The following is a 14,654-nucleotide window of genomic DNA, read 5'->3' as shown; positions in this document are numbered from 1 at the left end:
AAATGGCAGGGAAGATAAGGAGGGGAATCAACCTGTGGTGGAAGCAGACTTGGGAAAGAGTTTTTGCACATTTTTCTTTGTTTTGATACAAAATCTCTGAGGCCTGTTATTTCAGTGTGGCCAGAGGGGGAGAGGCCCACAAAGGGCATGGTAATTTTTGAAGTTGATGAGCTGAAAACGTGCCTGCTCGTTGCTTCAGGCCTAGACATTAGTGGAGGGAGGATGAATTTCTCCATGAGGTAAGATGCTTTGAATCCCAGAATCTTGGCATGCCCCACCAGGAAAGGAACTGGGAGACTATTTGGCCCAATCCAACACTTTATACCCAAGAGACACTTAAAGCCCAGAGAAGTTGGGGATCTAGGACAAGGTCCCTCAGCATTTGAAACAGGTAGAATGAGATGACTGCTCATTAGCAGCTTGGGGATAAAAACAGCCGTGCTTATGTCTGTGGCAATCTCTGGAGGATGGCCAACGCTTGTCTTTTTGAAACCACTCCAGTTTCAGAGCAGAGTGTGGTCTTCTGGAGGAGACCCTGGGAGACTGTGATTCTCCAGGAGGCTGGGCCACAGACTTCAGAGACTCTCACAGGGGTGAGGTTTCCAGGGTCTACAAAAAGGGTGTAGTCTAGGAGCTTTATTTCTGGCCTTGCCGGATGGCGTTCCTGCATTGCAGCCTCCTTAAGAGCTTAGGGCTTGGGTCAAGGTCATCTATCCTAGTCCAGCCTCTGTCTCCCCTCTTCTCTGATTCTCGGTACCCAACTCTAGAATGAGAGAGTTGGATTTCACTACATGAGCTTCGACTTCAACAGTCCTTTCTGATCTGAGACTCTAATTTTCTGATCCTTTCCTTTACGTCAAAAGGCACACACACATACATACACACAGCTCTCTTTCTTTCAGTGTCTCTATATCTGTCTTGTTTTGCTGTTTTCTTTCTCCCTCTTTCTCCCCCCCCCCCCTTTTCCTTCTTCTCTTATATTCTGCCGAACAGGCATGCCTTCTCTTATTAAAACCAGGTTCTTCATTTACTGCGATTTCCATGGGTTAGCATAGAAAGCCCTTCTAACCACAAGTGAACTGACCCTCACAGCTCTGTAAAAGAGATGTGATTTTTACCACCGCTTTACAGATGAGGAAACTGAGGCTTAGACCAATAAGGCCAGTTGCCTAACATCTCACACACTTTTGAAGAGAGGACTTGAAATGCGGACCTGCTGGCTCTTTCCTCTCTATCCACTGTGATGGGTGGTAGTAGACACCCAAGTAAAGAAGAGCCGTGATCCCTGTGCTCTGGTGATGCTGAGCACGAGTTCAGCTGTCCCTAACGGAGGGGGAGCTTTGTGAAGGAGGGTTGGGGTGTCTGGAGTCACTTAGTCCTGGTCCAGGCCTGTGTCACTTACTATGAACTTCCATTACCTCACCTTAGAGGGGAAACTTTACGACACCCCTGTCGAGGGGGTGAAGCCTAAATGAGATACTATATGGGAAACAATATCATAAAGTTGAAAGCAGTGCCCAAATTTCAGTCTTGATTATCGTAATATCATCCTTATTCTCTGTCTACTTTTCCTTGCTCCCTCTGTCCCCATTCAGATTTCCACAAATCTTTGCTAAATGGCAGTTACCATGCCCTAAGAACTGCGCTAGGTGCTTTCATTTAATTGTTTGTCTATTTAATCCATCCTTACAATAATCTTGCAAAGTGGGAGTCACATCCCACTTTTCAGATGAGGAAGCTGAGATCCAGAGGTGCTCGCTCAAGGTCCCATACCCAGCAGGTGTCCAGCCCTGATTCTCTCCTCCCTTCTTTGTCTCTCACAGTCCAGCACGTCCTTTAACCGAGATGCCGTGAAAGCAGGAACTGGCCGTCGCTTCCTCGGTGGGCTGCTGGACCACACTTCGTATTGCTACACCCTCGAGGTTTCCTTCTACAGCTACATCATCGGTGGCACCACAGCCGCTGTGCCCTACACGGAGGAAGCCTGTATCCTTCGCAGGTCCCCCCCACCCCCCAGCCCTGGGCCAGCTCGCATCCAGCTGAAAGTACCCAAGTCCGCCAGGATTTACCAAGCAGGTCAGGAATTTGGTCTCCAACTCAGGTGAGGGCTGAGACTCTGGGGTGAGGATGGACATGACTGGTTCTGCTGGTGTCATCTCTGGATTGTCCTGTTTGCTCTCTGCCCTCCTAAAGGACACCCCCCTCCATCTGCCTGTGCTATGCCTCAAGTCTTCCTCGGGCGCTTGGACCCATGGCCGTCCCATACCTGTGTTGCTCCCCTCTCTCTCTCTCCCCTCTGTCCCCTCACAAAGGAGTGAGTCTTCCATCGTCTAAAGTATGTAAGTACACAGGCCAGATGCTCATCCCGGGGCTGCTAAGGAAGACTTTGACAGTCTTGGCCCCTCCTTCTCACCCTGAACATGTCTCTCTCTCTCTCTTTCTCTTTTTTTTTTTAAATTTTTTATTGGAGTAGAGTTGATTTACATTAGTGTGCCAATCTCTGCTGTACAGCAAAGTGACTCAGTTATACACACACATACATTCTTTTTTTAATATTCCTTTTCATTATGGTTTATCCCAGGAGATTGGATAGAGTTCCCCATGCTCTACAGTAGGACCTTGTTGTTTATCCATTCAACATGTAATAGTTCACGTCTATTAACCCCAAACTCCCAGTCCATCCCTCTCCTTCCCCCACTCCCTCTTATCAACTATACGTCTGGTCTATAGACCAGACGTCCATCTCTCTGTGCTTATGCCCCCGCCCTTTGTCTTCCCTCTGTGCGCACGTTCCCTTTCGCTTGTCTGTACCCGCCTTGTCCCCTCTACTTTTATTTATTTATTTATTTATTCATTTATTTTTGGCTGCGTTAGGTCTTCGTTGCTGCGCGTGGGCTTTCTCTAGTTGCGGCGAGTGGGGACTACTCTTCGCAGCGGTGAGCAGGCTTCTCATTGCGGTGGCTTTTCTTTGCTGCGGAGCATGGGCTCTAGGTGCATGGATTTCCATAGTTGTGGCATGCAGGCTCAGTAGTTGTGGCTCACGGGCTCTAGAGCACAGGTTCAGTAGTTGCAGCGCATGGGCTTAGTTGCTCTGTGACATGTGGGATCTTCCCGGACCAGGGCTCGAAACCGTGTGTCCTGCATTGGCAGGAGGATTCTTAACCACTGTGCCACCAGGGAAGTCCCCATCCCCCTCTCCTTCTGTCTGTCCCTCCAACTCTCGCCTTGTGTTTTTCTCTCCTTACTTCATGTGATGTGTTCCTCCCTCTCCTCCTCCATCTTCTCTCCTTTCCCCACCGTCCTTTCCTCTCTGTCTCCCCTTAGCCTCCCTCCATCTTCCCTGCCTTCCTGCTCGTCCTCTGTGCATCTTTCTCTCTGCCTTTGCATTTCCTTTGCCAACTCGCTTTTCCTCTTGGCTTCCTCATAAAATGTCCCCGAAAACCCCCAAGCCTGTCATGATGAAATTAGAGGTCGCTTTCTAGCTTGCTTGATTTTTTTAGGGATTATTTAGTAATTCTAGTTTCCTGAGTATTGATTTCCATTTCAAGGTCAGTACATAAGGGTTGTGACAGATTGTGACAGTTTCTGCTTTTCTTTACTTTTTGTTTTTGGACTGACCCATTTCTCCTTTCTGAACACTTAGCTTTCTCAGAGAAAGAATTATAGTTGATGGAAAAGAAAGGGAAAGGATAATATTAACTCTCTATATACAAACTCTCTCTCCCCAGAAGTGGAAGTGCTCCTTTCAGCCTTGATTGAACCCTTGGGGAGTGTTTGTGGAGTTCTTACCACACTCTGTGCAGGAAAACTTCCTTTCTGGTCGAGACATGACTTAGCACTAGTCCACCCTCGTGGTTGCACGAGGGTTGCACCCTCGTGGCTCTGGAGGGTCCAGTAACCTAGCTGGGGACATGGGGGCAGGGTGATGGCCTCAGAGGGAGGGACGTGCAGTAGGCAGACGAGGTGTTAGACCAGTGTTCCAGATCCAGTACCTCACTGGAGAGACTGTGGTAAGAACTGAGGGAGAGTCCCCCCGCCGCCCAGTCACCGAGACCGGGACAGTCACCTTGAAGTCTGCTTTAGTAACTACCTGGCTCACCGGTCAATGGAGTAGGCTCTGCTCTGCAGCAGAGGACCCTTGGTTTCCAAAGTCCTGGCCATCTCTATGTGCCACACTGCCCCCATACACACACACACACACACACACACACACACACACACACACACACACACACACACGATGGTGTGCGGCCCATTGCTTCCCCAGGATCCGCTAACTCCTGTGCTCCACGCGTACGCACATTCTGTGCTGCCCCTGATGTGGTGGCAAAGGGGACAGAGGGAGTTGTCTGAAAGAAGAGTCTGAGCATGCGCACCAAAGGTATCCCACATGTGAGCCTTATCTCAGTGAGAGAAGGGTCCCGCCAGGTGTGGCCTGCACTTAGTTTGTGGCTGATTTCTGATGTCCAGTTTGATGGGTTCTCCTACCCTATCTCAGCACCTCCAACATGCTTTTGTGTTAGAAGCAAATGTTTCTCTCAGTGGAAGTCCCCTCCCTTGACCCAGGCCCAGGGTTTCCTCCCCTCAACACCCAATCCTCATTCATCAAAAGTAAGTACACCATTAGCACATGCCAGGTATCCTACTAGGCACTGGGGTAAAATATTGACCAAGAAGCCATGGTCCCTGACTCACAGAGCTTTTGGTCTATCTGAGGAGCCGGAAAAGGAAAGAGGCAGTTATAATCTGTGGGGTAAGTTCTGTGGTGGAGGAATTCCAGAGAGCCATGGGAAATGTTCATTTAAATGTATATATTGAGTGTCTGCCATAAGCCAGGTGAAGCTCTAGGCACAGGGGATGTGTAGCAGGGAACATACTGAAGACAAAAATGTCTGCATATGGGGATAGGAGGAGACTCAAACACAGTTTCGGGAAGTCAGGGAAGGCTTCCCGGCGGAAGAGACATCTAAGCTGAGTTTTTAAGACTGAGTAGAAATTAGGCAGATTGCTTGGGGTGGGTCGTTGTAGGAAGGGCATTGCAGACAGAAAGGGGAGGAAGGAAGGTGGACTGTTGGAGCTGTAAGGGGTCGGGTATGGCTGAAGGACTTCAGATGCAGGAGATGAGACCAAAATGGCAGCCTGTTAGGAATTTAAATGGTAAGGACTGTGAAGAGCAGTAGAAGGGCTTTAAAGAGCAGTGGGAGGCCCCTCTGGCTGCACTGGGAAGGTTAGATTGGAGGGGCCAAGGCTGTAGACAGAGACACACTAGGAGGCCGTTATGACAATCCAGGTGGGAAATGACTCAAGCCTAGACTCGGGTGGTGCTGTGGAATATTTAGAATGTGGCACTGAGAAGACTTGGGAAGTTATTGGTTGGGGATGTCGGTGGGGACCAGAAGCCAGCGTTTGGAAGGGGTTAAGGGTGATGGGTAGCGAGGCTGTGCAGGAGCTGAACAGGCCGCGGTGCTGTTGGGTCACCCCATCTTATCTGTCATCTAGGGGACAAGAAGAGGAATCTGAAGTTTCTCCAGAGAAGTGCAGGCCAGTTCAACACACATGAGTGTGATTTAACCTGGTTCTTGTTTGAAATGCATTAAAAAAAAAAAAAAAAAACAGAGGGAGACTTCAGGCAGACAGATTGTGATCTTTGTTGGCTGCTGGCTCTGTGTCCCAATCAGAAAAAGAAATTACATGGTCTGATAGGAATGGCAATATGGTCTGGGAGGAAGCGTCCTCTAGACTGGGAGTCAGGAGACCTGGATCTGATGACAGCACCAACATCATCCCACCCTTCGGCAATCCTCCAGCCGCCCTGAGGTAAGCTTCATCACCCTCACAAAGGCAACCAAGAACCTTCCTGCTTTCTTAACCCCTGCTATGGGAATAATATTCATGAAAAGAGAGCAGACTTTCAATTGAGACAGATCTGGATTTGAATCCAGGCTCAGCCATTTACAGGATGTGTCACCACGGGCAAGTTATATAGCCTCACTGTGTCTCAGTGTCCTTGTCTGTAAGAGGAGGACCTAGTAACGCTCAACCTCACTGAGTTGCAAGGAGGTTAAATGAAATAATATATATGAGTGTGCACCGTAAGCTTTAAATATTAAGCGACTATTGGTTAAAACATCGAAAAGGTTTACGTGACTATGAATGAGGACCCGCATTTATGTTAAAGAAGGTTGTCAGGGCTGTGAGAGCAGAAGACCAGGGGCTGTGTTGGTAGGGTACGCGGGGCAAAAGGCCTTGGTGGGATCACCGTAACGGAGGACCTGGACCTCAGAACGCCATGTGGTTCACACAGCGAGTGGGTATGTGCAGTTCCCATGGTGAGGGGTTTTAATTCTGTCATCCAGAGTATGCCCTTCCCAGCATCAGGGTGCATGAAGGCCACATTAGCTAGCCAGAGGGTGCTGGGTGAGAGGAAGACCAGAGAAGAGCTAGGGGAGGTGGAGAATCCTGAGGGATATTTCACCAAGGCCCACAGTAGTGTCCACCTCCTTACCTTCCAGAACATATGTATCTGTCGGTTTAATTTTTCTCCCTGGAAAAGCAGCAGCTAAACATTACCAGGGTCTTGCTCTCTGGCTCTCCTCCCCACTACATCAGGGTCATATAGCCATAGACACTGATGCTTCCCTAGCTGTGTGACCTTGGGCTGGTTATCTCACCACTCTGAGCCCGTTCCCCCATTTGTAAAATAAAAATAATAATACTCACTTTGGGTGAGGCTTATTGGGGTAGCGAAAAGATGCAATAGATCTCCAATCCCCTTGCACTGCCTGGCACCTGATAGGAACTCAACAAAGGTTCCTCTGTCACCACTTTTCTCATCTCCATGCAGACTGCATGACTTTCCTTCCACTGGTTGAATCTTCAACCCGATGATCTGTCTTTGAATCCAGCAACCAGGGGTTTGAATCCTGATTCCATCACCATTACTGGGTAGCCTCAAGCAGGCCCTGTCCCTTCTCTTAGGCTCAGTGTCTGATACTTCCTACCTGTCAGAGCTGCACAATGAAACTATGTGTGGACTTGTCTGTATTCTGGTTCCTTCCAGCTCTAATATTCTAAGATTTTTCTGATTCTAAAATTTAAAATTTAATAATTCCCTGTTTAGATGAATTTATGATATCAAGAATCCACAGTTATGTTATGTCTGAGTCTTAAGACTGAGTGACCCCATGAGCATGAGTTTCAGTCCAGTAGGGAAAATCAGCACAGAAGTGTCCTGGACAACTGATCAAGCCAAGACGATAGCTATTTTCATTCTTTTAGTTAAAGGGTTCTTAATCGAGGGCTTTATGGATGGGCTTCAAGAAGAGCCTATGAACTGTCTAAAATTTATGCAAAACTGTGAGTACAAATGTGGAGTTCATTTTCTGGGAGGAAGACTTCTAACTTTCAACAGAATCTAAATGAAGCCATCCTCAGAGGCTGCTGCCCTGGCTGGTGGTCTCTGTTCAGGTTGTAGCAAGAATACAGCTCTGGTCAGAGGCGTGGGTGTGAGTTCCGCTTTCTGTCATTCTAGCTGAGGACCCTAACTCAGTTATTTAACCTCAGTTTCTTCATCAGGAAAGTGCAGATAATGATTATGTACTTCACAGTGTTGTTTGGAGGGTTACGTGAGAGAAAGCGGATAAATGACTGGGCATATACTCAGTGCCATTAAATATTAGCTCCCTTGCCTTTCCTTCCTGTGGTTTGTTGTTTCTGTTGTTGTTGTGAAATGATAAATTCCTGAGAATTTTGGACCATTCTTCAGAAACCTTATTTACATTTTACTGGCCTGCCAAGTAATAAATATGCTCTGTTCAAACAATTTTTTAAAAAAAAGAGAGAGAGAGAGAGAAAGGCTAAACTGGAATCATAAAATAACCCAGAGTTTCTCTGGCCTTTGTTTATGGTCTGGTTACAAGCCAAAAGGAAATAGCTCTTTGACATAATGGATGAGAAAAACATTGGAAACACAGACCTTGGGCCCTAAGCAGACTGATTTCCACACACACTTATAGCTGTGGACACCTTGAAATCAGAAAATGCTGTCTCTAGGAGAAGGGAACGGCTGCTGTAGCCAAGACGAAATGCAGAGCTTTAGAACTCAGTTAGTTATCTTGGTCTCGATTCAGAGCCCACTACGTGCCTTGTACTGAGTCCTCTGAAACATACAGCAGACATTGAAGATACCATTTATATACTCATCCATCCCACAGAACTCGCTAGACACTAGAAATAGGCAGATGAATAAGGCATGGTTCCTGCCTTCAAGAAGGAGACAGTTTTGAGAGGAGGGAAAAAGGTAGAGACAGCAGCACAGAGGGATAAACGATCAGGCAGAGGGAAGCTCTGCTGGTTGGGGATGCACATGGGAGCCATCTAACCCTGAAGGAGCGGTGAAGAAGGAGAAGGAAGGAGGACTTCCTGGAGGAGGAGTAACTAGGGCTCAGGCCTCCAGGGTGGATGGGATGCAGGCAGCAGAAGCAGGGTAGATCCACCTTCCTGGTAGAAGGAGACATACAGGAGAAAGCCCAGATGCCAGAGAGAGGATGTGCCTCCAAAGTACTGGAAGGAAGTTGGAGTTGGGCCAGAAACAGTAGGTGATAAATAAACATAGGCAGAACCAGACCACGAATAGAAGGAGAAAGATTTGTGAGCTATGTAACAGGTACATTAAACAAGAAACAGCGTACAATTATAAAATATGTTTTGTCTCCCATTGACCCTGCCCATAGATGCGTATAGATTCTACATCTAGATCTAGAGATATAAAAGCTCTTACAAACCCCAAGACTTTCTAATCACTCTCGGGAAATTAAAAGTTTTCTAATTAATTCTGGTCACCAAACAGTCTCAGTTCAGCAATGACTGTGTCTCGTCCAATCAAAGCCATTGAACCTCTTCAAAGTAAAACCTTCCACATCCTCTAGCTCAGGCCTGTCTCAGACAGGCTGCTCGAGGTGACTCCTGTTTCCCCGACTTCATTTTCAGCCCTTTCCCCCATCTGGCTAACCCTAGATATTTACCCCTCCAAGGCAGAGCAGCATGAGGGACAGGAGGAAAGTGTAGGAAAGGTCTTGGGTGACTGGTACTCCCTGAGAAGGCCTGGCAGTCCCTTGTGGGCCTCCTCAGACACACCTGCCCCGGGGCTGGAGAGCGCTGATGTGGGCAAGTGCATGAGCTCAGGCCGATTGTTCATGGGTCCTACCTGAGTCCACGGTGATCTGGGGTTCACCTCCGTTAGGGCACTGCACCCTCCGGTGGCCCTCTTGTCTGACGGAGAGCTAAAGTTTGCAAATCTGGTTTTCTGGTTTCCTTTTGCAAGTCCTGCCTGGTAGTTTCCTACCTCACTTTGCAATGTGGTATCTACAGACTTGGGATCTCAGCAAAACCAAGACTAAGACAGTTCCATCTTAATAACGTGTTCTATTATCTAACTGGTAGAATTGACTATTTTGGGTGATGGCTTGGGTGTGGAGGTAAAGGAAGAAGTCAAGGAAGATGCCCAGTTTCTCAACTTGAACAACATGGCGGACGGTGGCGCCAATCACTTAAACACAACTATTGGAGAAAGGGGTTGGAGAGGGGGATATTCTGAGCTCTGTTTGGGATGTGTTAAGTGTAGGGGGCTCATGTGACATACAAATGGAGAAGTTTGGTAGGCAGATGGTTCTATGGGCCAGAATTTCTGGGAAGAGACCTGGGCTTCAGACAGACTCTTCCACAAGCTACTGTAGAGTCATAAGGAAGGAAGGGATTTTCTTGGTGTGCACCGTCAAGGTGGGCTTTCCCTTGAGTTGGTGAAAAGAATGCTGGGCTGGGAATCAAGATCCCAGTTCTGGAACAGTCTTCTGCCCTCCCCCCCTCATAAAGCTGTGTGACCTTGGTTAAATCATTTTACTTCTCTGGCTAAAGCCTGGTACTAGGTAGACCCTCAGTGAATGTGAATGAATGAAGGAATGAATGAAGTGGAAGGAAGCTTCACCTGCATCTGCTAGTTGGCTCACTAATAGGACAGTGAGTGTGAATATGTGTGTGTGCTGTGGTGGTTATCAGGTGGAGGGGAGTACTGCCTGGGTTTTCTTTCTTGGGGAGGAAGCTTCACTTTTTATACAGAAGAGTAGGAAGCAGTCAGGTCTGACCTGTTGGGTGGCAAGGAAAGATACCCAGGTACTTCCCAGTTCCTACTTGTGATGGCCAAGGTCAAGCCTTTGTTAAGATTCATAAACAAAATAATGCTTTGCAAAGAGGGCTTTGGGAACAGACGACTAAACGGGACTGAAGCCGGTTAGAATCTTTTTTCTCCTCCACGCAGACATGGACTAGAATTTGGTCTGTAAATACAAATGCTTACTAAATGGCTGAATGACTGGCTGAATGAATGAATGATTAATAGTAGTAGTAATAATGGTAAAAATAATAATGTTGAGATGTGCTTCATGAGGTGGGATGTGCTTCCTGCATTACAGGATTGGCTTTGCCTCCAGCTTGCCATGTAGGTTTGGGGAGTTCCTTTCTCTTTGGGTCCAAATTTTCCTATCTTTCGATTAGAAGATGAAATGATATGATCTCCAAGTTTATTTCCAAATCATTAGGTAGATAGATAGACAGATAGATAGATAGATGGATATAGAAAGAATCATTTGATTTTTGGCCTTTGAGATAAGTACCTTTTTTAAAAAAATCTTTATTGGAGTATAATTGCTTTACATTGTTGTGTTAGTTTCTGCTGTATAACAGAGTGAATCAGCTATATATATATATATATATATATATATATATATATATATATATATATATATATATATCCCCATATCCCCTCTCTCTTGCATCTCCCTCCCACCCTCCCTAGCCCACCCCTCTAGGTGGACACAAAGCACTGAGCTGATCTCCCTGAGCTATGCGGCTGCTTCCCACTAGCTATCTATTTTACGTTTGGTAGTGTATATATGTCCATGCCACTCTCTCACTTTGTCCCACCTTACCCTTCCCCCTTCCCGCGTCCTCAAGTCCATTCTTTACGTCTGTGTCTTTATTCCTGTCCTGCCCCTAGGTCCTTCAGAAGCTTTTTTTTTTTTCTTAGATTCCATATATATGTGTTAGCGTACAGTATTTGTTTTTCTCTTTCTGACTTACTTCACTCTGTAGGACAGTCTCTAGGTCCATCCACCTCACTACAAATTATTCAATTTTGTTTCTTTTTATGACTGAGTAATATTCCATTGTATATATGTGCCACATCTTCTTTATCCATTCATCTGTCAATGGGCACTTAGGTTGCTTCCATGTCCTGGCTATTGTAAATAGAGCTGCAATGAACATTTTGGTACATGACTCTTTTTGAATTATGGTTTTCTCAGGGTATATGCCCAGTAGTGGGATTGCTGGTCATATGGTAGTTCTATTTTTAGTTTTTTAAGAAACGTCCATACTGTTCTCCATAGTGGCTGTATCAATTTACATTCCCACCAACAGTGCAAGAGAGGTCCCTTTTCTCCACACCCTCTCCAGCATTATTTGTAGATTTTTTGATGATGGCCATTCTGATGGTGTGAGGTGATACCTCATTGTAGTTCTGATTTGCATTTCTCTTAATAACTAGTGATGTTGAGCATCCTTTCATGTGTTTGTTGGCAATCTGTATATCTTCTTTGGAGAAATGTCTTTTTAGGTCTTCTGCCCATTTTTGGATTGGGTTGTTTGTTTTTTTGATATTGAGCTGCATGAGCTGCTTGTATATTTTGGAGATTAAACCTTTGTCAGTTGCTTTGTTTGCAAATATTTTCTCCCATTCTGAGGGTTGTGTTTTCGTCTTATGTGTTCCTTTGCTGTGCAAAAGCTTTGAAGTTTCATTAGGTCCCATTTGTTTATTTTTGTTTTTATTTCCATTTCTCTAGGAGGTGGGTCAAAAAAGATCTTGCTTTGATTTACGTCATAAAGTGTTCTGCCTATGTTTTCCTCTAAGAGTTTTATAGTGTCCGGCCTGACATTTACGTCTCTAATCCATTTTGAGTTTATTTTTGTGTGTGGTGTTAGGGAGTGTTCTAATTTCATTCTTTTACATGTAGCTGTCCAGTTTTCCCAGCACCACTTATTGAAGAGGCTGTCTTTTCTCCATTGTATATTCTTGCCTCCTTTTCAAAGATAAGGTGACCACGTGTGCTTGGGTTTATGAGATAAGTACCTTTTACATATAGGGAAATTCAAGCCCAAAAAAGTCAAATAACATGCCCCGGGCTGCTCTCTCAATTCTGCCTGGTGGGCTTTGTCTTACTTTCCTCCCTGCTCTACAGTTGGCCCAGTTTCCCTTCCTTTCCTGTAGGACAAAACCCCACAGAGGTTGGGACCCACCAGCCAGCTCTTGCCCATCCTATAGCCCCACTCTCTGTAACCCCTGCCCCCAGTCTTGACATGTTTGTAGTCTCTGATCACCCAGACGTCCTGCCACCCAGACCCTGTCTCTGTGGTACCCCAGCTCAGCTGCCTTGCTCTTTGTGAGCCCTGCCTTGGCCCTCCCATTTCCCACCTCCAGATCAAAGTGCACCTTCTACCCAGGCCTGGAAAACCAAAACGTCATTACCTTCCCGCAGCCTCCCTCATCCCCCCAAAATGAGGTTTCTAAGGGTTTTATCTGCTATTGTCAAGTTTATAGCCAAAATTCGAAATGCTGTTAATATTACTGACAGCAGAGAGGTACAAATTACAAAGTTGTAAAGTTATTTTATGGTGCTAACCGTCCGCCTTCACTAGCAGCGCTGCAAGGCTCCATGGAAACCACGTTGCTGATAAAAATAGTTGATATTGTCTCAGGATCATGGCTGTTCGCTGACAGTCAGAGAAATTCCAGCTGCTTCTTCAGAAATTTGAACCTGTTTGTTTATATTCAAGTTCACTTGCACACTTATATACACACTTACTTGTGTTTCTATTATCTTACTGTACAAATGTGGGGAGAGGCCCCAAAGTAGCAGAACTTTACCCCAAGTCTGTTCCAACCAGTTGCAGATTTGGGTCTCTGAGCAGCCCCAAGGACACTGAGAGGGACTGTCTGCCACATTGTAGGTGTTTAATAAGTAATTGTGGAAAGGATGAATGCCTGGAACACTTGAAGGACTCAGGCAATATTGAGAACAAAGGTATTGAAAATTTCTGTCTTTACAGTAAACAAATAAAACCAAAGCAACTTTGGAAGCACTGCTTTGGGGGAACAAGGTCTCCTATGTGGTAAGTTGCCTTAGGCATCTTTGTTGACACTATAAAACTCCACGTTAGCCCACAAGGCAAATGCATCAACCCGCACAGCCACCACACACTGTTCCCGTGCCGGAATTGATGCCGACTGGCTGCATTAACGGAGGCCAATGTTGCGAGCAAGGAGGTGCTGGCCTTTCTTTGCCTTGTGGTGTCATCGACCCCTGGAGCCCTGGGTTCATTGCTGCCTACCCCCCACCTATGCAGGCCATTGAGAAAATGGTGCATGGTCTCTGAAGACCTAGGATGGGAGGGGAAGATAAAACTAGATTTACCACGTGTCCAGGTTTGCCTGGGACTGAGGGGTTTCCTGGGACAGGGGACTTGCGGTGCTAAACCCAGGACAGTCCTGGGTAAAGCAGGATGGTTTGTTACCCTACCCAACACTGTCGCCTGTGAGGAACTGGCCAAGGAATCGGGGGTATTCTCCTTAGAAAGAAAACATCTGGACTCTTTGCTTTGGTCAATTTCTAAAGAGTCATCATGCAGCAGAGGGCATAGATCTGTTCTATGTGGCCCTAGAGGTCAGAACGAGAGCCAGTGGAGGCAGCTCCAGCTTGAACCTCTACGTGGGGGAGAACGGAGACCACACTTACTGAGCACTTATTATGCGCCAGGACCTGGCCTGGCTTCTGGGGGTGCAGCGATGGGTGGTAACAGTGTCTGCCTGGAGAAGTTCCCGTGCGGTGGGCGGACAGGTGAGCGAGTGGCTGCAGCACAGTGTTGTGACAGTGGGGGCACAGAGGGTGGTGAGAAGCAGCACCGACCTGGAAGGGGCTTGCAGGCCAGGCAGGGAGGGCAGCGTGTGCAGAGTCTGCAGCCCTGAGAGAGCTGCTTCCCTCCTTTGGGCAAGTCAGGGGCTTGGGGTGCAAGTTGGGGAGTGAGAGTCAGTGAGGCTGGAGAGGTCTGTGGGAGCCAGTTGGTGAAGGACTGATGATCTGCTGGCAAACCAGCGCTGCAGGGAGAGCATCATGGCAGCGGGGAGGCCAGGGGGACGGTCAGGGGAGATAGGAGCGGGCAGCGGATAGATGGGTACCGCCTCACCCAGTTACACTCCTCTGCTCTGCCTTCTTCCCGCTCCTTTCATCTTTAAAAGGATGTGCTCCCTGGACACTGGCTCTGAAATTAAGTCGAAGGTCCCCCTTTTCCTGATTTCCGGAGGGAACCAATAATTCCAGTTTCTCAGATCGTCACATCTGACCAGAGGTTTGGGGCTATCTTTTTTTTTTTTTTTTGCCATACGCGGGCCTCTCACTGTTGTGGCCTCTCCCGTTGCGGAGCACAGGCTCTGGACGCGCAGGCTCAGCGGCCATGGCTCACGGGCCTAGTCGCTCCACGGCATGTGGGATCTTCCCGGACCGGGGCATGAACCCACGTCCCCTGCATCGGCAGGCGAACTCTCAACC

The 14,654-nt window shown here is 47.1% G+C and overlaps 1 protein-coding gene across 2 annotated transcripts in view; it reads left to right on the top strand.

Annotated features, from left to right (window-relative positions):
• Nucleotides 1-14,654, top strand: part of LOC307188045 (BEN domain-containing protein 5) — a gene marked incomplete at its 3' end in the record, with an annotated part of 1,401,459 nt that overhangs the window by 1,330,417 nt on the left and 56,388 nt on the right. For both annotated transcript variants that reach the window (XM_079924747.1, XM_079924746.1), the window contains exon 11: nt 1,824-1,986. In XM_079924747.1, coding sequence (XP_079780873.1) covers nt 1,824-1,986 — 163 coding nt within the window. The remainder of the gene's footprint in view (nt 1-1,823; nt 1,987-14,654) is intronic.

Source organism: Stenella coeruleoalba (genome assembly GCF_951394435.1).
Source record: "Stenella coeruleoalba genome assembly, chromosome: 1".
In the NCBI taxonomy this organism is placed as follows: domain Eukaryota; kingdom Metazoa; phylum Chordata; class Mammalia; order Artiodactyla; family Delphinidae; genus Stenella; species Stenella coeruleoalba.
This window is presented reverse-complemented; position numbering and strand designations above follow the sequence as displayed.